Source organism: Dryobates pubescens, chromosome Z (genome assembly GCF_014839835.1).
Source record: "Dryobates pubescens isolate bDryPub1 chromosome Z, bDryPub1.pri, whole genome shotgun sequence".
Lineage (NCBI taxonomy): Eukaryota > Metazoa > Chordata > Aves > Piciformes > Picidae > Dryobates > Dryobates pubescens.
In genome coordinates, this window is record NC_071657.1 from 84060187 (window position 1) to 84085064 (window position 24878).

Genomic DNA, 24878 nt, shown 5'->3' on the forward strand with positions numbered 1-24878 from the left:
TTGGAAAAACTTCAATAAGATAAGCCAGCAAAGAATTTGTGAGCATATAAACTAATGTAACTACCCAGAAGGATTCATTACTATTTAAAACAAAATTCATGAATACTATTAATTCAAAATAAAATTGTCCTGGTATTTATTTTATCTATCTATAAACAAAACTTACACATATTGTATATATATTGGCAATAAAACTTGCCTGTAATTTATTTAACATCATTGATCAAATGATGGTTCCATGTACTTAAGAGTTCAGGGTTTTGGAGTTCACCAAAACAATCTTCTTCAAGCAACGTTTCAGCCTATTCCTGACTTTCGTCTTTACTTACTTCTTTCCTTGAGAATTAAGATAGTCAGGACTGATGTATTATTATGCTCCCCTTCCCTGTACCAAATGGTCTTCATTAAAAATTTGCTGCTAGCAAGGGCCTGATCCAGCCCTCCTGGAAGTCATTGGAAACCTGTCTATTGACGTCATGTGGATGAGGAGCATACTAATGCATGCAAGTACTTTTACTAATGCAGACAAGTCCAGTTAACAACACCAAAGTTATTCACAGGTCTAACAGCAATCAATCAACCCTTTTGAAAGGTACATTAAATGCAAACCCTAATTTGCAAAGCCTTTTTCGCAAGAGGTGTGTGTACCTGTGGCTCGTTCCAATGCACCTCTCTCTCTGCATCTGGTCTAGTGCATTTTTTTTTCATCTCTGTTTATTTCATTTTGGGTAGCATTTCATCTGAAGAGGTAAGAATTGCTGGAAATTTACCCCCAAATAAATAGCATTTGTATTTTAAAAAAAGACAATAGCCAGAATGAGGAACAGGAGCAAATGGGGTTGAAAATGGGCATGGGGAGGGGTTGTTTTTTCCTGCAAAGAGACACATAAACAGAGGGGGGAAGGGGGGAAAGGCTCTATTTCAGTTCTAAGCAAATAAATATTTTTCACTCTCTGGGAGAAACTGGACTCTATTATAAAAGATCCTATTCTTAGCAAATTCCTGCGGACTCCCCTGATTATGGATTGCTGAACTGGACCCACTGTGATTACACTGGGAACATTTCTCACTCGGGAACATTTCAGCAAAGGCTGGTTTATAGATAACGATTTCACTCCTCCTTTGCCCATATCTGTTTAAAATCCAGTACAGCCCCTTGTACATGTGTAAAGGTGCTTATGGGGTATAGCTTATTTCCATCCACAGCAGCAGCTGTGTTCATCTCAGAGCCCTTGTAGCAATATTTGTGTCCATATTATTTCATCCTGACACCCCTCACAGCTGTGCCTGTGCACCAGGGGGCTGTACTTGAACAGCATCCATTTCTAAATGACTGTATTTACGGCTCTGTGAAAATGGGGCGTGAACCAGCCCAAAGTTTTAAAAAATATGTATTGTTACAAAAGGGACATCCTTGCTGAGCAGCAAAACAACTCTTCACTTCCCTATTCTTTTAATTGACTTTCATTTGGGATAAGCACAGCTTCAGGCAGAGTGGCCTGCTCACGAACAAGGTGTTAAACAGAGCTATCTCTGGGATGGATCAAAGCTGGACACTGTTTCACTTTTCACTATAGCAGACATTCTTTCTTTAAAAAAGGCGTAACAAGTCTTCTCTCAGTGAGGCTTTCTAGCTCTATCACGAGTGCAGTTTTAAGGTTCAGAAAGAGCAGATTTTAAGATTTTTAATGTCCTGGTTCGGTGTGGGGAAGTGCTGTAAGAATTTACTTCATGTGGCTTTTGTTGTTGTCATCTTTTATCACAGTCCAAGGCACAAGGCAGCATTTGAAAGCAGGTGAGTCACAGGGCTTGGAATTCGGGAGAGGGGATGTCTGAGGGTTTTACCCTCCTAGCAGCTCTTGGGCTGTGAGATCTCCTTGTCTTTAGCTTTTAAACGTGTGTGTGTGTGTGTGTGTGTGTGTGTGTGTGTGTGTGTGTGTGTGTGTGTGTGTGTGTGTATTCGTGTTCGGGAAAGGAAGGTAGACTGATCCCCCCCCAGCCACCTTAGCGGGGGGGTCAGACATGCATGCCTGGTCAGACAGCAGACAATGCACGGTGCCTGCCACCAGCCCCGCATTAGGCGCCTGACAGCAGCTGCTTCCCTATTAGCTGAGAAGGGTGTTTAAAGAGCCGTAAAAGGCAGAGAGGGCTGCCGCGGGCTCTGTTTAGGTGCCCCTTGAGGTTCAGGCTCCAGGGGAAGGTGGGGGAGATCAGGTGGCTGGGAGGCTTCCCAGGCTTGGGCCTGCCCCCACCCCACTGGCTTACGCTCTCACCCCTTGGGACCGTCGGAGGCCCAAGAGTCGCGCCCGCCCTCGCTGCCCCGACCCCTCCTGATGATCTGTCCCTTCCGCCCTCATCTTCCTGGTAGGGCGCTCGTGTTAAAACACGGGAGTACTCGCAGTTCCTGCAGTAGGGGTAATATCTGGGTTGACTTTTTTTCCCCCCCTGTTGTTGGGGGTTTTGTTTGCTTGTTTTTTTTATGGGTGGGGGCCGGGTGCAGAACACTATCTTGCTGCTCTGTTATTAAAGGCCAAATAAACTGGAAACTGCTTCGAAGGTGTTGTGAGTTTGTCCCTTCTTTTTCTTGTTTGTTTTTAGAACAGAAATAAAAATAAATTCCGGTCAATAAAACACGCAGGAACGTTGCAAATTTAAACTAATAGCCTCCCTCCTCCACGGTTGCCCCTTCTGTTTACAGTCACACGTGTTACCGGCGCCCTGCCTGGCGCTCCCGGGAGACTGGCAGCCAGGGTGGGGCGGAGGGTGGCGGGGGGGTGGGGGGAACTGCTCCCAGCCCACCCCCCGGGGCCGCCGCCGCCTCCGCAGCGGGGAGCAGCCGGCGGCGCCGGGAACAATGGCTAGGGGCCCCCGTGCTGCCTGCGGGCGGCCCGGGCGGGGGCGGGCTGGGGGGTGGGGGTGGCTGAGGGGGGATGGATGCTGCTACCACCCCCGGGATAGGGGAGATAGGCAGGCGTCGTGCGGCGGGGGAGTGGAGGGGTTCAGTCCAGGTAACTCACAGGCTGTTCCGAGCTCGCCTGCTGATGTTTCTCCGAGCTTCATCCCCGCACAGCTTGCACGGGAACCGAGGAACGGGGCGGGGAGGGAAAAATAGGAAAAAAAAAAAAAAAAAAAGAAAAATTGCTCCGAGCACACCCAGAGCCTTATTCAGTTACTGTCCGGATTACTTATTATTAAGTTATTATTATTTGGGGGACAAGAGGGAGTTGTGTCCTTAATCCGAGCCTCCCTGCTCTTCCCACCTCCAGATGCTATGAATGCTGATTTCGTTTTCACCATACAGTACACTTTGTCTAGGGAGCATTGTTCGGACAAGCAACTCCCGATCCCTGATGACTACAAAATACGATTTATGTTTCCATCAGAGAGACAGAATATCCTGACGGCTTGAAAGTCGCGAAAGAAAATCTTATCAATCCCTTTCCAATATACACACACACACATGCACACACACCACACGCAGTTAGTATAGGAGGTAACGCCCACAATGATTGTACGTAAAATAAATATCGGCAGCATGAAACTTAATAGTCATCTCGATATTTTTAATCTCCTTCTCGAAGCGATACAGTAACATAATTTGCGCCTTTCCTAGCTTGATGTCATCATTACCATCATTATAAAAAAAAAATCATAAAGAGCATGCATTTTTTATATGCAACAAGAACAGATATAGTAAAGAGATCTCGTAACATCACAACCACAACAACGACACCAAAAGTAACCGCTGAGCCTGAGGATTCGTCCGTATCTGAACAGTTTTTATTATCATTTACGATATCATAATAAGAATAAATAATAAATAAGAGATATAATAGGAAGAAGTCAGAACACCTTGGGTTTGGGTTTTTCCCCCTCTCAAATAAAAAGGCAGATTTCCCGATGATCACTGAAATTATAACGACATCGATTGATCGGAGGGCTTACAAAGGAAAAGGAAAAAAAAAATCATCATCGTTGGTCCTAAAAACGCAACCGTTCCCCTTTGCTCACTTGGCACAATAGAAATTGACTGACTCTCAAAGAGCCATGCGCCTAGTGCTATTTATAGCCGGGGGCTGTGTTGGAAGATACCATTAAGCTTCTCCTAGGCAGACAGACAGGGGGGTGGTTGGATAGGAGGAGGGGGTTTAGCCAGAGTAGAGGCAAAAGCAATCCCCCACCCCCAGCCTCCTTTCCCCGCATACACACATCCACACACTCACACCCCACCCCCTAGTCTGGCTGGGAATTTGAACCGATCCAGCCTGTTTAAACGGAAAGGACACAGATCTTCAATGTAAAAAAAAAATCAGATCAGACCCAGAGAGAGAGACGGAGAGGGAGGAGTGTGTGTGTGTGAGTGTGTGTGTGTGTGAAAGAGGGAGAGGGAGCGAGAGAGCAAGAGAGAGGGAGAGAGAGAGAGAGGGAGAGAGGGAGGGAGAGAGAAAAGAAGAGGGGGAAAAAAAGGAAAGAAGATTTTCTCTATGTATATAAAGATGGCCACGTTAGCAAACGGACAACCAGACAATACCAGCCTGAGTAGCAATCACAGCAACCCCAGCACCAACGGGCATATGAACGGATTAAACCATAGTCCCGGAAACCCATCCACCATCCCAATGAAGGACCACGATGCCATTAAGCTCTTTATTGGGCAGATCCCCCGTAACCTGGACGAGAAAGACCTCAAACCGCTCTTCGAGGAGTTCGGGAAGATCTATGAACTGACGGTGCTGAAGGACAGGTTCACTGGCATGCACAAAGGTGAGTTACCTCCTGAACTTTCCCGGGAGAGATAGAGAGAGGAAGGCAGGCTCCCGCTCCCTCTCCCTCTCTAGGTCTCTCCTTCTCTTTCCTTTCGATTTCATTTCATTTTTATTTCATTTTTGGTTGGCCCGGGGGCGGAGGCGGCAGCCTGAGGGTTCAAGCAAAGAAATAATAGACCCTCCTGGAAAGAGAAAAGAGCCAAGGAGTCAGCTCCGCTTGGTTAATTTATTAGTATTTTTCTTCTTCCTCTCGGTTTTTTGAGGGGTGAGACGCAGCCGCTCGAGGAAGCCGCGCTGGCAGGCAGCTGTCCGCGCGCGGCGGTGCTGAAAGAGGGAGCGGGAGTGGATTTCCTTATTTATCTTCGGGAACTGCACATTTTCCATCCAGGGGTGTATGTCCGTGTGTCTGTTCGTGTGCTAGCTCCGGGCTAGGAAGACCCTATTTTACAACTATATCTGGCCCCGGTGCCTTTTCTTTTTCTTAGTTTTGTTGTTTTTTGTTTTGTTTTGGGGTTTTTTGTGGGTTTTTTGTGTTGTTGGTTTGTTGTTTTTTTTTTAAAGTTCCTTTTATCTTTTTTCCCTCCCTTTTTACTGCTGTTAGAGCTGTAATCTAGTTCGTCAGAGGTGGAGGAAAGTGAGTTGCTTGAGAAGGGGAGTATTTTGTTTTGGTTTTGTTCAGCATGGGAACAGAGATATAAACAACAGCTAAAAAAAATAAAAAAGCTATCTCAAGTGGGGCAGGGGTGTGTGTGTGGAGAAGATGAGACAGAAGAGATGAGTGTCATTTTAGTTCCAGAAGGGAGAAGTCTCTGAGCAGTCATATTCCAATCTCTACTTTAATGTGTCCAAACTCCATCCCGGGAACTTTTTAGGTTTTCTTTAAAGGCAGTGGACATGTACTCCCCATGAGATGCCTTGCACACTACATCTCTTCCCGTTCCTTTCCTTGCTTAGCTTAAGCTCTCTGGGGGTGCATTTCAGATTAGATGATACTACGTTTTGAGAGTGGGAGAGGGTGTGTGTAGTACGGGAGAGATGCTCGGATCCTTGGATAAGAAAGTAGGACTTGCTGGGAGGAAGTTGAAGATAATATGCGTGATAGCCCCACTTAGGAGAAGAAGAGACCCAGAAGCAAAGCAAGCCACTTTATTAATTCAGGTTCTGTATATGTATTTGCGTGTGTGTGTACGTGCTTATTTCATTAGATATGTAGTTACTGATTAAAAACAAAAAACAAAACAAAACACACACACACACACAAAAACAGGTTAGAAGTGATTGAGTTATGACTCCAGATTTAACAGGGGAGGAGAAAGGGTTTTGCAGGGGGCCACAGGAGGAGTTGAAGTTACATCTGTTACAGGAAAGGTTCAGTATCAGTGTCTGCTCCAGCTTGGTGGACTCCTGACAGGGAGAGTCACTGGTAATGGCATTACTGTCTTTCCGGCTTTCCAGATGCCTTGGTGAGTTGTAAATCTTGAACTTAACAGTATGTTTAGCAGGCATCTCTTCCCCTTTCCCACTCACTCCCCTCTTCTCTCCCACTCTCAGGAAATGTGAATGAAAATACACCCTGAAGTGCAAAGTACCAGTTTTGCACAGGCTACAGAAAATGTTCAAGGCTTGGGGACTGGCGATTTAGTTGAAGTTATAAGATATTTCTCCCTTCCTTTCTTGCTGGTTGCTTCAAACACCCTTTTCATATTTACAATGATCAATGTAGCCCTTTCAAACCTTGTTTTCTCTTCAGACTACCTTCTTAGAAACAACATCAAGACCTGATGGATGTCATTTAAACATGGCATCCATACTATAATAATTATTAATAATAACAATAAAAATAGTACTAAGTAAGCACAGGGAAAGAAATAGAAAGGTCCTGGGAGGTTTCATCTAATAGATGAGGCATAGTGAGAGTACCCACTGAGCTTGTGTGTGCGCATGTGTTTGAAAAAATTACCTAAGGTTTCTGTAAAATAACAATAAAAGCTACACTGTAGAGAATCACTTAATCTAGTGTAGAGGAAATCGTTGAGCTAAAGCCTCAATTAAGCATGTTAATAACAATAAGAGGTTATTTTGATTTGTTGATAAGATTTTATTCATTTGTTATGCTATATCTTAAACCTGTAATTAATCAGTCTATGCACTAACTTTAATTTCTGCTTTGTAGATGTGAATACTTCATCTTTCAGTTCAGTGTTTCTTTACTGTGTGCCTGTGTTCACAGAGACAGCAAGGAAGGGAGGGAGGGAGGGAGAGAGGGATCATTTATCTTGCTTGGATGTGTTTAACACATATTCCTGAATTAAGGAAGATACTAACTTCATTTCCCTTCACTTCATTTCTGTTCTAAATTTGCAACTTAGGAAAAAAGCCAGGTGGGAAATCTTGTCACCTCATCAAACCGAATTGCATGAGTTCATCTTGAAAGAAGTAGTAATTTTTAACCTCCTAGAAGTTTTGGACTTTGGAAGGAAAAATGATCATTGTTATTTCACAGGCAGGGTTTGAGCAAAGCTTCAGTAGATACCAAATTGCAAATGTTTCAGAGATTGGTTTTATTTAGTACATGCGAGAAGAGTTTGAAATCTTTTCTAGCAATGCCACTGATTTATTAGCTAATCCTGATAAAAATGTGCCTCTGGCTACCTGGAAAAAAAAATTACTTTCTTACCAGTTGTGATTAATTATTATTAAGTCAAAAACCATGATGGGGCTTTGAAGGATGAGAACTGCATTTGGCTTTTTAAAAATAGTTATGTTTCATCTTATTTAATTTTTAATTTATTTTTAATATATTTTCCTCTCTCTAAACACAGATACGTGAAGCATAGTATTCACTCAGATCTCCTTATTTTGGCTTTGCTTTTCAAGCATAGGTGAAGAATTGCATTCAGGTAGACCAACTTGTCTCTCAGGGGTAGAATGGCAATATGAAACCCCAAGATGCTTTCTACAAGTGATGCATAATGCTTACACATGAATTGATTCATCACTCTCAGTTGATTTCGTTCCTAATCCAGAGAATGAGACACTGACACTGGTATACCCTGAAGGGTTAACAGTGGGCTGTAGTTTATTTAAGTGTATGGAGAGCAAACCTTGGGTGTGGAGGGGGAGAATGTAGATTTGTGTTGGGAGGAGAAAAGAGGTAGGGATTACCTTAAAATGAAAATATAGTAACCACAGTTATTTCACTTACAAATCCACTGAAATGAGAACACAGGATGTGTATTCTTGAAAATATTAAGAGATCCTATTGTGGTACTCCGGTACAGCAAGAGGAAAAGAGGAAATTTAAGGACCTTAAGAAAAAGTACGTTACTATGTACCCCTCCAAAAAAACTACCACAAAAGGGAAGTGAAGTCCCAGGTTCCCTCACCAGCAGCCCTGGCTGATACCAGGACAATTATGAGGGAAGGGGTAAGGGAACACTATTTTCTTGCAGATGTGTGAAGACAGGAAAGGATACGGGGGAAGCAGTGTGTGAAGGAAAGCAGGAAAGGCTTACCAGGTCCCCAAGAAAGCACACTTTAATGACATAAGTGCAACTGCTACATGTTTCTTTCCCCTGTCTTCACTTCTCTCCAAACGGGGCAGGAACAGGCTCCTGCTTTGGCACTTAGCTCTAGGGCTGGGTAGGCTGTGTGCTGATATCCTCAGGTAGAAATTACTGGGGCTGAGCTGACCCACCCATGTGTTCACACATGCACACACACACACAAAGACATGCATGGACTTAGCTATTCACACCTGAACAATTTAACAATCCATTCATTCATAACACACACACACACACACACACACACACACACACACACCCTGCCCCACCCCCCTCCTCTTCCCCCCCCCCCCACCTTCTTATCTAGCAGTGGAGTATGCTTAAAGGTTGAGTTACTGGGAGATATAAAGGTTAGTGCTCTCAGGACAGCCATATTATAATGCATTACCTTTGAAGTCATTTAAGGCCAATTGAAGTGGTATTTAGTGTAATATTTATGAATTAATGTAATATAAATATAGGACTATCCCCATAGGTTTAAACGGCCTTTTCTATCTAACTTTGCTTGTACTCAAGGCATAGAACATGCTTTAATTTGAAAAAAACACATCTCCATAATATTCTACTTAGGAAGTCAGAAAATATCAACATTCCACACTTAACTGAGATTTACTGAAACACAGGAAAGCGAGTGCACTTAAAGAGTGGAGATAGTGTGCAGCAGGAAAGCAAGGGTCCTGAAAATTACAACAACCTTTCAACCTTTATTTAGGGACTGGGAGGAACGCACACAAAAATCCCTAAAACCTCCTTGAAATCACCATTGTCGTCCTGTGGTTACAGTGGTGTTCATTCCAACCTGACCCGAACCTCACTTGATAAGCATTCACTGTAGCTAGAAATAGCGCAATAAGAAAAGAATAGCCTTGTTCCTTTGCTGGGTTACCTTCTCAAAAATACAAATAATTTTGAAATTTAAGACACCTTGGCTTCCATTAATTATATTCTGTTCTATATGATTACAAAGATAAATGATAGAAATATTAAAACCTTGTTAGATCTAAGGATGTATATGAAGGTTTGTCATATCTCAGAAATTCAAAGGTGTAATGAAAATGAACATTAAGATGATATATTTATATATATATGCATAAATGTATATATTTGTGTGTATGTATGCATACAGAAAAAAATAAAAAGAGATGTATACACATTCATGCACATAGCCTTTGGGAAACTGAAATTTAGTTGAGAAGAAGCACAGCGCAATACAGGTGCTGAATAAACTCCTCCATAATTGAAACATAAGACTTGCCTGGCTGAAAGCAAGACATACAGCATTTAGTATGGTAGTAAACCAAACAAGTTTTAGGGAGGTAAATGCACAAATAAGCTAGAATAAAACAGAGGACACTTTATGCCTTAGATCTAAAAACAACCCCTTAAAACAATCAAAGTGCAATTGGATAGCTTGATGGAAGAGAGAGGAAAAAAACAACCCCCTGTACATTTTAATCTCCCATACAGATGAGCATGTATTTGTTTTCATAATGTCAAACAGATAGCCCAGATTGCTTCATAAATTAGGTGGCTATATGTTAACTCTTTTTTTTTTTCAGGAATCTGGGCCTGGATTCTGGTTTCTAAAAGCAGCTGCAGCCAGTTATGATGCAGTTGTTATGGTTGTGTCAGCATTTCCAATACAAACTTCAATTTTCTTGGATCTGTCGCCTGGCTGTTAAGTTTTGCACTGAAAGCTGTTCTTCATCTAGCCCCACTACCGTATCAACTAATCATCCTTAAAAGAACAGATTTGTTTTAAAGTTGCATAATGTGGGGATAAAAGGAAATTTACATTTTTGTTTCTAGAATTTTTGTTTCTTCTACCTTTCTCTGGCTTAAACTTACCTTTCTTATACATCATGGACTATAATTGGTTTTGTCCCTCAATATCTACATATACTGGTTCCTTCAAGCATTTTTCTTACAAAAAAAAAAAAATATTGCTGACAACAACCAAATTTCATAGTACCTATTTGACCAAAATGAGTTTTCAACTAAAGAGTGAATGAGGAACCATCTAATTTCTGAGGTATAACAATAGCAAGAGGCAACAGTTTGTGTTTTCGTTTGTGTTTTGGTTTTGGGTTTGTTTCTTGTTCTGTTTTTTGTTTTTATAATTTGTTTGCTTTGGTTGGTGGTTTTGTTTGTTTGTTTGTTTGTTTTGGGGTTTGTTCTTTTTTGGTTGGTTGGTTATGTTTTCCTATATTCAGCCAGAATAGCTCAGGAGCATCAGCACTGGTGTAGGGGGAAAATCTGAAGATCCTTGTCATCGTGGATGAAAAGCATGTTTCGTCTGGTCCTGTATCCTGCATCGACCAGTGGCCAGTGCCACAGACAGGGCTTTCTTTAGCAGAGGATTCAAATTGCTTAGTATAATAAAAGCTGGGCAGGTGATGGAATAGTCTTTCGAAAGAAGTTGTCAGAGAGTATCTGGAAAATTTGCCTGGGTAAAGAGTGAGTGAGACTGTGTAAAGTGTCTTGCTCTCAACAAAAAAGTGAAGTCCATCTGTTGAGGAGTGTGAGCAGAGGAGCTTTTACACACAGTGGTAAAGTATAAGTGGCAGAAAGGGTTAGATGACTAAGGAGGGTCTCCCCTAGTCTTAAGAGATGGAAATAACCAAACAACGTTTCTCAGCAAGACGTCGGGCTATTTTTACCATGTGCACCCTATGTGCATGCATACCAGTCGCACTGACCCAACAGACCATAACGACACTAAAGAAGCTGTTACTGTCCCTCCTGTCAATCAAGTGTGAACTGAGGTGGGGTTATGTGACAGGAAGTAATTGTTACAAGGGAGAAAAAGTGGGGGAGATGATCTAGGCTGTTGGGCCATTTACCTGCATTTTAAATAGAGAAAAAGCATCAGATGCCTAAAAATTTCATGTACGTTTTGGCTATAGCCTTAGAATAATATTCTATGAAATGAGGACGCTGAAGAGCTCAACAAGATCTATCCACCAAATGCTGTCTAGTTTCTACCCCATAAGAGAGTGCACTAAGGAGGTGAGGTGCTAAGTGAACAAAGCTGAATCCTGGCCGTAACAAATAGGCTGATACTTCATTAATCCCAGCATCATCTTTGCCTAGGGAGCAAAGGCCTATTGCCGGTTTGCTGGGCAGAAGTCAGTGAGAATTTTGCCATCACTTTGGGGGGTTCACATTTAGAAATCCTGGCGTAGGCTTCACTTTTTCAGTGTTATGTATTCCTTTGTGGATTTACATAGCAAACCACCACACTTTTAAGTTAATGCTACAGATTCCTGCACTTGCTGGCTTGTCCTTTAACTTAGCTTTATTTGTGTAAGTAAAACTAAAACTAGAACAAAGCTGAGCAACTGACAAAAGCAACTGACCTCTGCCACATTTCTCACTCACTAAACTTCTCCACCAATGTCCATACAACTGTTGCTGGGTTTTGTCATGGCAGACTGACCATTATGTATTCAAATCTGCACCGGGAAAGAAGGAAACATAATAACCATGGCAAGTTAAAGTTATGGCTTCCACTGTCACTTCGCAGACTGAGATGCAATATATGTTATAGGGGCTTCTCTCTCTACACAACTACTCAGGATGCATTATCGTATTTTGGAGATCGCAGGATCTATTGAGTCATTTTGTCTGTGCTGCACTGCTTGATGTGGGCTGGAGTCAGGATGTCACCACAGATATTACATTTGTTTGCTTTTGTCACTGTGAGCCACAGCCTGAATGCACACACAGGTGAATGCAGCTTTTACTCTGCATTCATTATATCCAGCTGACATCCCCTCGAAGGAAGAAAGGGCTTATTATTGTCGCTCTTTAAAATAAAGATGAATGAGAGCTCTAAACCTCTCAAATAAAGTGCCTGACCATACATAGTAGCTAAAAATAAATCATATATGGCCATTTATTCCATGTAAATGAATGGCAAGACATATAGCTATAGACATTGTGTTAGGTTTGTCAAGCAGAAGAAGCCAAAAATATCGATCAAGGCAAGGGGGAAAAATTGATAATGAACTGGACTTCAAGAAGACTTTAATTGACAGTGACTTCTGTGAACCAGCTTTGGACAGTATATATAAACTGACCGTGATGTAACTCTATTTCAATGCACTATCCTTTAATTAATTGTCACCTTTGTTAAGACTGGCTACAGATCAAAGGTTTAAAGATATTTAACAGGTTCTTAGTAACAAACTCTTCAGATGCATTAGAAATATCCGACGGCTCAGCCAATGAGGCATGCAGATTTCGATCTACCTCACCCTTATCTGTTTATTTCTCCTTCATTTGTTGAACATGGACAATCATTGTTTAACTTTAACTGCTTCATAGATGGCTTTGTTGACAATATTAATGCCTCCAGGGATATATAGATGTAGGTGACAGGAGCCTTGGCTGCTAGGTCTCTAAAAGTATTTTGCTGCCAGAAAGTTGCTTACCATTTGATAGGCCAAAGTGCAGTAGAGACAAGTTTGCAATGCAGGCTATTCTTTCCCTTTATGTGGCTGAGGTCTGTAATTTCCTTATTTAAATCTGGAAAACATAAGACAAAAGAGTTGCATGAAAGATGCAGCAAAGAATGAACTTTATTTTTGTGAAAAGTGCATATGCAGAGAGACAAAAGTTTCTGCAATGTTTGTGTATCACACAAACTTATAATCATTTATGATATGTGAATATTGTTGAAAATATTAATTCAGTACAGACAGGTTGAGAAAACTCTCTAAGTAATTCCTTTCTAAAAGACAGTACAGAAATCATATTGTTGTGTGAAAATGGCAGGTGACTTAACAAGCCATTACTGGAATTATATGTAGAGTTTAGTATGATACATAGCTGTTTATTCATTATACTAATTTAACGATAGAGTCACACTTAATCAATCCATCTCTGGTTTATTTGTACATCATGCCTTAGTCTCCAAAATATTTTACAGGCATCCTATCTGACTTCCCAGTTTGCTGGGGCTGATAACTCTGGTCATGAATCTTCCTCAAACAGAATAAAAATGGGTTTTGCAGACATAGTTGTTCTGATGAAATCTGACCACATATCTGGCCTGTCTCTAATTCAAATGCCTGTGTATATAACACACAGAGACTGTATATGCACGCATGTATTGAAAGGGTAGACTTACATTTGCACATAGTTCTTCTCCTTTTAGGTCTCTAAGGATAGATTCACATCGCATAATATGCATCACTCACTGCAAATGCACACAAATATCTTTTTTGGATTTGGTGTCTTCTTGCAGGTAGACATATAAAACAGCATCAGCCTAATAATATCCCTATAAAACAGTGATTCCTTCCTAGGATCCAGAGGGATGAAGGTTGTCAGAAGATCAAAAGATATATCACAGTGTGCTTGTAGAAATCCCCTGATTATGTTTCCTCTCTATAATGCTCTAATTCACTATTTGATCAATTGTAAAAGGGCCAATGCTTTAGGAAGGGGAAAAAAAAAATAGAAAAAAGAAATTAGGTTACTAGATGTTTGAGGGTGAGTGAAAAATGACACCTAAAATTTTATGTACCAATACAGTAATGAGGTTATCAATACTTCTTTAAGGAATCTGACAGCCTTATAGGATAGATTCAGTTCTGTGAGCAAAGGTCACAATATAGATATTGCTTATTAACACTATCGATAGCCTGGTTGACCAGTCTAACCAGAGACTCTGTAATGTATCTGCAGTTAACAGGAAGGGAGGAGAACTATGAAGAATTTACAGAATTGCCCACATGTAATATTAATAATATTGATTGATTCTAATAGTGTAATAAGGTAAAGAAGCATTTCTTTGAAACAGTATATGAGAGAGGGGGAGAATGTAGAGGAAGATGCCTTTGTAGGTTGAGTAGGTTGAATTGGCTTGCTCCACTTTGAAAGCAAACCCAGAGAAAACTCGGTTTTACTACCTCCTGCAGGCAAGACAGAAATAGGATACTGCTTGCTTTGCTTGAGAAACAAGTTCTGTCAGAATAGGATTAATCCCAAAAAGCTCTTTTTCAATGCAGCAATGCAATGGAAGTTCTTGATTTATTTTATTTTTTCATACCTTAGCAGTATTTAATAAATGGAGGGAAGAAGCAGGTGGAACTAATGTGTATTCCGTGATATGGATAATCTACAGCTGACTGGGAAGGTCTTTGCACAGCAGCTACAGACCTACTCTAAAGCCTGACGAAGTCTTCAGGCTTGCAGCCGTGTTTGGACTGGATTCTAAGTTGCTGACAATATTGCAAGATAACCACTCATTGAGACAGGAAGGACTGATAGCATGCAACATGCTTGCCTTAAGGTTGCTTCTCACCTAAATCCAGGTACAAAGACTTTCCTGCTTTTGAATTTCCTAACTACTCCTGATTTAGAAATAGGGTTTCTTACCTGGTTACATTAGCTGACTTCTGCTATCCATTCAGTTTGAAGTGTCTCGTTCCAGTTTCCGTATAGTAGTTGAAGATAGTTTGCATTTCATTATACTCTCTTGCTGCTTATAGGGGAAGTGTTTTTCTTTTGTGAGAATTTAATTGCTTTTAAAAACAGTTTGTATGATTGTATTCCATCTTCAATAATACACAGATGAAGATGCAATTTTTCACCCTCTTTTATGATGATATATTGCTGTTCAGTTATCATATTCTGCAGATTTTATTCTGTTTTTTTCTTTGCTTTCCTGTTCCTATCTTTGTTTGTTTGTATTATTTCCCCCCCCTTTTTTTTCTGTTAATAAAAAGAAATCTCATTCACGATACTGGCATTAAATGAGAAAAATGGGAATGGAAGTGAGGAATGGGAAAGACAACCAACAAATACTGTTTGGAAAAATCTTTAAAAGCATACCATTGCTGCATGTTTATTTGCAAGAGTCTGGACTCAAGACACTTTTGATACCAAATAAGTTAGTATCTCACAAACAATTTAAGTTTAGTCAGTGATGGAGAAGGGATAAAAAGGGCAAGCTAACACATAGAAACACTGAAAGGAAACACACATAAACATCTTGCAGGACATAAGGGTGATAGAATGGTCTTCAGTTTTACATTTTACTAGTAAAACTTAGCACCAAATTAGGCAAACAAATACACAAACGGGAAAAGCAAGAATTAATATTCTTTCCAGATTTTTTTTTTTATAATTCAGAGATGCCCCTTTTAAATTGCTGACTGTGTCTGCAGCTTCACTCAAAGGAAGGGTATTATCTGGTGGGAGAGGATGCCTGGATTCTAATCACACGGTGGATAATTACTCACCTACACTCTCTGATGGAGTCACTTAAGCTCAGTGCCTTCAGGCCTGATCTGAAACCTGTTGAATCAATGGAAAGATTCTCATTGGCTCCAGTGAGCTATTGATCTTCTATTTCCCCATCTGCAATATTGGGCCAGTTGCAATTATTTTAATTATTATATATTTAATTTTTTAAGAGGGAAAAGTTAATGGCATAAAATTGGCATGTATTTTTTCCTCAAAGTTTTGGTGCATCTCAGAAAACAAACATGTTACATCAGAGCCCATTTCAGTGCAGATAAGAAAAATATGCTTTCAAAACACACATGGTAGGGAGGTGGAAAATTAGCTTTGCTCATTTCACTTGTAAATGTGTATTTGTCCCTGCTTTGCCAAGAAAGGGTCACTGGCAATTTTGCCTGTTTTCTTTGTGTGAGTAGAATTCAGCCTTTCTAATTTCTCTGTCTACAGAAATTTCATCATTCACTGATTCAGGATCTTGACTTTTTTTTTTTTTTCCTTTTAGTGAATCACATATATACTCTTCATTGTTATGGCAACTGGGGGAGCTGCAAAGCTCAAGGGTTTGATGAAGGGCTGCATCCCACCTTTATTCTTGAAGGGCCTGATTCAAACCTATTGTTTGCAATATAATTTGAGTCAAGCCGAAGGTATCTGCCTTCACAGGGTCAGTAAAAAGAGCAAGTTCCCTCTAGACAAGTATACTCCTGCCCTCAGGATGGGCAGATGGAATTGGCAGTTGTCGTCCCTTTGTTGAGGACCGATCCAAAGCTCTCTGAAGTCGATAGTTAGACTCCGACCCAGCCTCACAAACAACAGACAGACACTTCGTGAATCCTTAAGTAGGAATGTAAACGTCCCTGACTTCGGCAGAGCAAGTTAATCCAGAAGGGAGTTCTCACTGCCGCTAGTTAAGAAATAGCTTATTCTGGGGAGTAAACAAGAGTCCAGTGATCCTGAGTATCCAGTCACAACAAAATCAATTTAGAAATATTTTCATTTATAGGGGAGCTTTAGATGATCTCCCACTGCAAGGAACTGGCAAGAAAATTAATAAAGCTCCCTGTCTGTTTGTCCACTTGTTTTAAAATTTTATTATTCAGTTGTAGCTTTAGTTAATTCATCGATTGCAATGTATGTGGGGGTGGAGTTTTGTGTCTTTCTGTCCCATACATGCTTATGTCTTTTAAAAAACAAATGGAGGACCTGGAGTGTGTGTGTCTATATATGTGTGTGTGTGGAGTACATTATCTAACCCCTAGTCTATTTGAAATCATCACAGTGCACTCAAGTCAATGATATTCTGTCAAAGGTGGAAAGGAAGTGTACGTGCAGTGTGAGTGTGCGAACGTGATGCTGTTTGATTGCCTGAAATCCAGCGAAGTCTCAATTTCAAAAGCCTGGGGGCAGCAGGGAAAGTATTTGTTTGTTTAATTATTTATATATTTACTCAGCTTTACTGACAGTGTTTGCAGATGGGGAAGAAAAAAAAAGACAGAGTTTAAAAAAAAAAAAAAAAGAAAAAGAAAAAAAGAAAGAATGCTGGGTTCCTGTTTGGAGTGGAACCTGTGTTGTATTAGCCTCAATCTGTTCTCCCATATAACGGCTGCTTTGTGCTGTTAAATGATCGTTTGTAGCTGACTGGCTCATTGAAAAAGGCCAGAGAGGTGCTGGTAGAATTAGATTTTACAAGTTTATTCATAAAAGCAGTTACCCAGTAGGTGTGTCATTCCCCTGTCTTCTCCCCTATGTTGATCCAGGGACAAGACTTCTGGCAGCAGCTTCTTAATCCAAAAAGAATGGCCGCTCTACCAGCAAGTCCAGTGACCCTGCTCGCTGCTACTCGGCAAAGACATTGATCCAATTGCTGGGCAAGAAGCTTGCTCCTCAGGCTCAGTTCTCTATCCTTGTTTGCATTCCAAGTGCTATGCTCTTGCTGACTGGGTTTTCATCCAAGACCAGGTCCTCATCTTCTCTTCCCAAGTCTAACTGTTCTAACTCCTTTTCCCTCAGTTCTACTCTGCACCGACGTTCTGCCTTTGTGCTGTTGCTGGCTGTAGAGAACACTTCACCTCTTTGTGTCATGAGTCACCACTCCAATCTCTTTGACAATATTAGCTACCTTTTCTCTCTTTTCTCAGCTCTTCCCTGGACAGGGTTTGGGAAAAGGGAGCCATATTGACCAAAAAATAAAAAAAGCAGAAGGACCCACACCCACTAAGTATACACATGCTCAGACAGATCAGCAAATGTGTGTATATACTTCTCTATATTAACTGACTGAGAGAGTAGATAGAAAAGATGTTGTTGTTGTTGTTTTCTTCTTCTAGAGCTCAAAGCTCAATATCATCTTTCAAAGTTAAAAAAGAAAAACAACAAAAACCCCCAGTGTCATAAGTTCGTAATTTCACCAATGCAATTGTACCTTACAAAAAAAGCCCCAAACCCCAGACTTTTCTTGTTTCATTAAAAACAGCAGCAGATTTCTTACACCTGAACAAAAATGCTGCATACATTTTCCTTTGAATTCTCAAAAACATGATCTTAGTCTTAACTATTCCTGGCAGCCTCTTCTGGTACTACAGTTCAGTTTCTTGCAAAAATATTTTTCCCTGCTATTTTGAAACATAATCACCTTTCAGCTCCAGGACTCTTCTCTAGAAAGCCCAAATTAAAGCAAGAAGGCTAAATAAGCCTTTGAGTCATGCTACACCAGAGTCTTTTACATTCAGAGGTAGGTAGGAAAGGATTACAAAACTGTTTCTAGTCCAGCCCTCTCACTAGCCTTCTGTGTCCTGCCAGATCCCGTTCCTAGACCTTGATGTTCCTGAGCTTGCTATGTGTAAAGAGAATTGAATTTACGATATCCAGCTTTGCAAAGAACTCTGTGTGTATATGAGGTAGAAATCATACTGTAGCTTTAGTGGTGATGGTTTAAGGTTATAAATGAGACAACATTTGTAGGAAGAGGTAACATCTTTTATTAGTCCAGCTTATATAGCTGGGAAAAACCTGTCAGACATCTTTTTGTGCCTGAAAGCTTGCCTATTTTTTCCAACTGTATAATTTGATCTAATAAGAGATACTACTTCTCCTGGCAAACCTTGTCTCATTTGAGGTATAAAACATGTAGATTGATTAATTAGGCCTGTTTCTTGTCTGTGTTAAGGGATTAGACATTTCCTTACTTAGGTGGCCACAGAAAACCAGCCTGGGTTGGTGTCCTCTCACCTTTGTTGATAACAGCAGTGGCCATCTCACAGGTGTTAAGAAATTCTGCAGAAAAGCTCTGACAGTCCTTATTTTTTTATCCTGAAGATGTTCTTTCTCTTTTGCTGCTATGTTCCCTTATGAAGCACCACATGCCCTCTCCTCACCCCTGTGACTGTGATTTATTTATAAAATTGCTGTGTGTGTGTGTGTGTGTGGGCAACCACACAAGCATCCCTGAGCTGCAGAGCAAGCTGATGAGCATTTTCTAATGTAATTAGCAAGTAATAATGCAAACTGCAGACAAAAAGTACAGTGAGAGACCAGGTGAAATATTTAAGCCAAAGAAGACTTTGGAAGGCAGGGATTTTTCTCTCAACTACAAATAAATTGCAGCCCGCTCCATGTCTGGGAGAAGCATTTTGTTTGTGGTTTTGTTTTTCTTCCTTTTTTCTTTTCTTTCTGTTTGGTTGGTTGGTTGGTTTTGGGTTGTTTTTTTGGTTTGGTTTGGGTTTTTTTGTTGTTGTTGTTCATTTGTTTGGTTTTTTTGTTCATTTGACTTCATGAAGCATAACTGAAAATATGTAACAGCTGAAAAGAATCCAGAAACAGGTAGCATGTTTTCAGAAGAGGCAAAATAGTACTCGTATGCATAAGACAGCAGTAGTCAGAGGACAGCTATTACTCTTAGGCTTTGCTTTACTACAAGGGAAAGCATCAGATAGATCAGGGTAGTCAGCTATGCCAAGGGTTTAATCAAATATTAAACATGGTCAGTAAACTTAAAACTATGTTGGGTATGCAGCTTTGGATTCTGCTTCTTTTCAAGCAAGCAAAGAGGAGAAAGTTGTCTCCCATCTCTCTCTGATCGGGATTTTTTTGTTGCTGGAGGGAACTTTTCAGACAGGGACCCACACTGGTATATGTCTAGGTAAATACATGCATATGTAGAAATTTACATCTGCATCTCTCACTCTGTCTAGAGACTGAGTTGCTTTTTCCCACAAGTTCACATCGTTTTTGCTCAGATAATTTCTCTTATGCTTTAATTGCTCACCCCATACGCTTTTTTGTGTCCATCTGTCTCTCTTCAAATACAACGCTTTCCCTCCATTGCTCACTTTCATCATCTATTCATCAGTTAGGAAGGTGTGTGCATGTAAGTATGTATATGTGTGGATCCACAAACCCATTCAGGTAATTTTACATATCTGGCTGCTATCGATAAATAATACACACTTAAACCCACATTCTTTTACTTCTTATGTATATTTGAGCTGTATTTACACCATCCAGCCCTTATTTATTCCAACCATTCGTGCTCAGAGATAGAACATTTTGCAGGGAATTACGGTTTACCATGTACCTTTTCCTGTCTATTTTTCATTCTCTCTGATTTTTATCTAATCTCCCTTTGATTGTCCTGGTGCAGCTTAAGAGACAAAGTGATTTTTTATTACATCATCAATATAATCTCCAGCTAATCAGCATCTATGTGCATTACCAGGTCCCCTTTGGCTTTTCATCTGTGTTCATAAATAATAATGAAAATAATAACCGTGGCCATTTTTGTGTACCTGTGTGTTTGTGTGTGTTGGTATCAGATAGAGAGTCAAAGCTGCACTTTTTCATTACAGCCAGCTTGTTTTAGCAACATCTGACCCAGCTTTGTGCAGATTTTTTTGACTATTTCCCAGATTAATTTCCATGTGCCTAACACTTAAATCATGGAAATAATTAAAGCAAGTGAATCCATACACATCTTCTTACAGCAACTGAACTTTGCTGTTAACTTGTACACAAATTTCCATGGTGTTACAGGCAACTTGCCCAGTGCCGCGGAGTGTGGAACAGATAACGTATCAGCCTATGTGAGTGTTTAACCTTTAAATTTTTAGTGTGTACTTGTTACTCTTTCTTAGGTAGGAGGACAGTATGTTGCATGTCTTTGAACAACAAGCTTGGAGACCAGATTTCTGGCTTCAGTTGCTGATATTTTCCCATATCCTGCTATGAAGCACTTAGCCTGCCACTCAGGTCCACAAATTTTGCAGAATTGAGTGCCTATACATTTTTTTCCCTCCCTTTCCATCTCTGGAAAAACAGGGACAATAATATTTTCCCATAAAGTAAAACATGTAGTATATTTTGAAATTTTCATCTTCTACGTATGTGTCTTGTGCATTTTAAACACAATTGTTCTCCTTTCTCTTTAAAGTACTTTGATTTGGTAGAGTAAGGTAGTGGTATTTTTTTTTCTGTATTAAACAGGCAGACTTCAGGTTGACTTAGGGTGATATTCATACCCAATACACAAACTGTAACTTTTGAGTCTCATCTTGCAGTGCCAAGATTAGTCCTTTACGAATTGTCCAAGTCTGATCAGAAAAACTGTGCCTGAGTTCAAACAGATACATCAAAGTCTTCAATAAACAGGGCACATACACTCATGGGCAAATTTTAGATCGATGTACTAAACAGCAGTGAACCCCTTGGAAAAAGATCTGTATCCCTTCGAGATTAAATACTGTTATGGTATAGAGCAATCCATCCAGCAAAGTTTGCACTTAATTCATATTGTGGCAAGCCTTTGAGAACGCTATAGGTTCTTAAAGTTCAGCAGGTGCTTAAATGCTTTGCTAGATCAGTGGAAATCTGCAGTTCAGATGAAATAATTAAGCGTAGGGGTGTTACAGAAGCCAAGTGAAAAGCATAATTCTGTGACTCAGAAATAACACTCCTTCATAGCTGTGACAGAGCACTGAAATAATTAAAAAAAGCATTGTGTACTTTGAACACCTTGCAGTGTGGATTGGACTGAGATTCTCCTTGTATTTTAAAAATATTTATTTCCTGATTTATTTCTTCCAGATTACATATTCTGGTTAGATTTGGCCTGTGAATGGATTTGTTCCAAGCAAATAGAAACAGAGTATTTTCAGTTCTTGTGTTCATTTTTGGTTTTGGTTTTTTTTTTTTTTTGTATACCAAGCTCTTTTCCCTGGCCCCTCTAGCTCTACTCCCTGGTTTGACAAACCAGCTCATTTATCAGATGGGAACAGAGAAAGGGGTAGACAGGAATATTTTTTGGTAGACTCTGGTTTGTGTGATATAATCCCCCCTCGCTGCTTAGTATCTCTGTAAATAGGAGCTCCGAACTGAAATTGGTCACAGTTTATCACACTCAGGGCTAGACCAGATTGTGTCCTGAGTTTCTGTCAACCATGTAATGACCAGAGCTTTATACTTTAGACAGCGAAAGTTGACAATTTGTATAACATCTCGATTTCCCTGGATCCATTATGTCTTCGCCTTTTTATTTTGGGAGTTGATTTGCATGTATATTACTACTTCTGTCTTTATTATTCCACTGTTTATACCCTGTTACCCCTTCTTGCACCCCTTCTTGCCCAGCTTCTCCAAACCCATCTGCTAAATCCCTTGGGCAGGTAGAAAACCAATATCATTCCAAGATGAAAATCTACCTTGAAGGATGAAGTGCATCCCCCGTTTGTAACTGGGAGGCATGAAAAAGAACATATCACTTATCTGAATTTGCTGTTCATCCAAGCACTGTTTATGGAGATTTACAGTGCCTTGCCTGTGCAAAGAGCTCTATTGCACAGTGGCTGCTGGAGGATTTTAGGTGGTGGTATTAGCTGCAGTATTAAAAATGCATCAGAAGGCACAGGGTGGGAGATTAGTTGGATAGAAAGACCCATGAATGAAGGGTTAATTACATTCAAAGAGGCCATCGTATGGAGCAGAAGAGGCAATAGGTTTCTTTTCTTCAAAATTTACTAAATAGCTGGAAACATGGTTTAATGAATTTTAATGGGATCTTTCTGAATCCTATGCATATTGCATCTGCTGACTGTAGGAAGTCAAAGTATTGTTGAAAGTGAGGGTATTGCCCTACTTTAGGTTTCACAGTTCAGTATTTTAAAAAAATATTCTGCAACAAGTACTTTATTCAATATATGTTTTTCTCCTTATTTAATTCCTCTTCTTGTGTGTGGAAAAGACTTTCAGGGTCTGTGAGCCCTCAATACCATAGTATTCTACTGTTACATAATGCACGCTTTACATTTATTGAGCCATCTTGTGCCATCAAGATAAAAGAGGTGTTAACATTTTTCCCTGTTTAAGAGCCATCTATGAAGATGTGGTGATGAATTCTGTTCTGTTATAACCATGTAATTTTATGGGAACTGACTCCTGTGAATTTTTTCCACAATTAATGCATTGTAAATAAGATCAAGATTTGGCCCGTCTGGTGGGAGAAAGAAGTGAAAGAAGGAGCTGGAGTTCTCTTTTTTCCTTTATAGTGTTCCTAGACTGGGCTGAGATAATATGCAGACAACTCATCTCCATTAGAGCACCAGCATGGGCAGCAGAAAAGCTGATCTATTTGACTTTGATGCAATACAAATATATTTGCACTTTAGAGAGAATGGATCACTTAGCCTCATGTCAGAAATGTTGACCACAACATTTTCATCATACTGATTTGTAGTGAGCCAGTATCATCTTTCACCTCAAAATCAAAGGGAAACTGAGGCAGGGCATATAGTAAGCCCGTCTCAGAGTAGATGTGAGTATCTGGATCCTGCCTGTATTTCCACATCTACCTTTGCCATGAAGAGGTTGCCCATTGTCTTGGCAATTTAAATTTTCTCCATCACTCTTTTTCAAAATGCCAGATGCCCTCTCATATAGCTGATAGCATATGTCTGTCATACTTCTCATTAACTTGGAGCACAGTTCTTTGGAGTTCAGAGTTGCTGAGACCCTCTTAAAAGCCCACAGGAAATGACAGTTAACACTTTACAGGATTGTGTTAATTTTAAACTGCAGCAGCACGATCAGGGTGACAAACCTTCTCTGTCAGAGGCATTACAAATGTCTATATAGAAATGGTTACACTGACATATAAACATACATAGAAACACACATATAGCAGAAAGATAGTAAAAGTATTGTGGCATTAGGCATCTTTAAACCAGTATGGCTGTGTCTATGTTTCATGGTAACATAGTGAGATATTCCTCTACTGAGACAACATTTTTCTGCAACAAGGTGGTGGTAGAGTAGCTCTGGGCTGTGGACCCAAAGGATATCCCAGTGAAGGAGCAAAAGCTTCTTAAAAACAGAAGATCTGGATCTCAGATCTGGATCTGAAATGAGACTATGCAGACTGAAAATAGCAGGGCTTTGCACCCAGACTTCGCACCTGTAAAGGCGACAGCTATTTAAATGTAATCCTGCAGGACTCAAGGCTGCACTGCTCCCCAGTATGGACTTCCTGTTAGTTTTCCCCTCGTGTCTCCATACTTCCCTCACATATTTCAGATCTTTCTTTGAGCAATGTGATGACTGCTTGAATGGTATATATAAGTTAGCTGCACTGCTTGCTACACCTGCCTTAAACTGCCTAGCCTCTTTTTGATCTGAGGTCAAAAATCATCGGTGTCATAATGATCTTTTGTCAGGTAATGGTTACTTTGTGCATTTTGCCTTAATTCAGCTTCAAGGAGAGCTCACCTTTTTGTATCGTGCCCAGATCTATGATTGTCTTAATACTTTATCAATGCACCAGCAGGCTGCTTCTGTCGTGGATGCAGCTGTCTAAAAGCTGTCAGCATTTTAAAATAAAGTGTTAAACAATACTTAAGGTGACAGCAAATTGTTATTTTATTACACAGATCCCTTCAATTCTTCTCTTTTCCTCTCCCCCACCAAGTCCAGATGTTGAAGCCCTTCTTCTGATTTCAGCTTCATGCTCAATACACAACCCAAATGCATCTTCTTTCTTTTCCTGATGGGAGCCATTCTCTCTCTGAGGGGTAGAGAAGGAAAGGCAAAGAAATCATTCTAAGGAACTGCAGAGAAAATGGACCTCAAAATCAGGTGGCATGCCTTGATGCCTCATTCCCTCTCTGTTCCAGGTAAGCTGCTAGTGTGAGCACAGAAAAGCTATCCACCTCGACAGGTTCTGCTATAAGGATAGCCTGTGATTCGTAGCCCTATCTAGACTTTTAACACACAATTATGATGTTGTTGAAAGCTGGGAATTAGGAGAGCT

The 24878-nt window shown here is 40.3% G+C and overlaps 1 protein-coding gene across 11 annotated transcripts in view; it reads left to right on the forward strand.

Annotated features, from left to right (window-relative positions):
* The first annotated feature begins 4152 nt into the window (after nucleotides 1-4152).
* The window catches only part of CELF4 (CUGBP Elav-like family member 4), an 813218-nt gene continuing 792492 nt past the window's right edge, over nucleotides 4153-24878 (forward strand). For all 11 annotated transcript variants that reach the window (XM_054178999.1, XM_054179000.1, XM_054179002.1 and 8 more), the window contains exon 1: nucleotides 4153-4764. In XM_054178999.1, coding sequence (XP_054034974.1) covers nucleotides 4485-4764 — 280 coding nt within the window. In that variant the 5' untranslated portion in view covers nucleotides 4153-4484. The remainder of the gene's footprint in view (nucleotides 4765-24878) is intronic.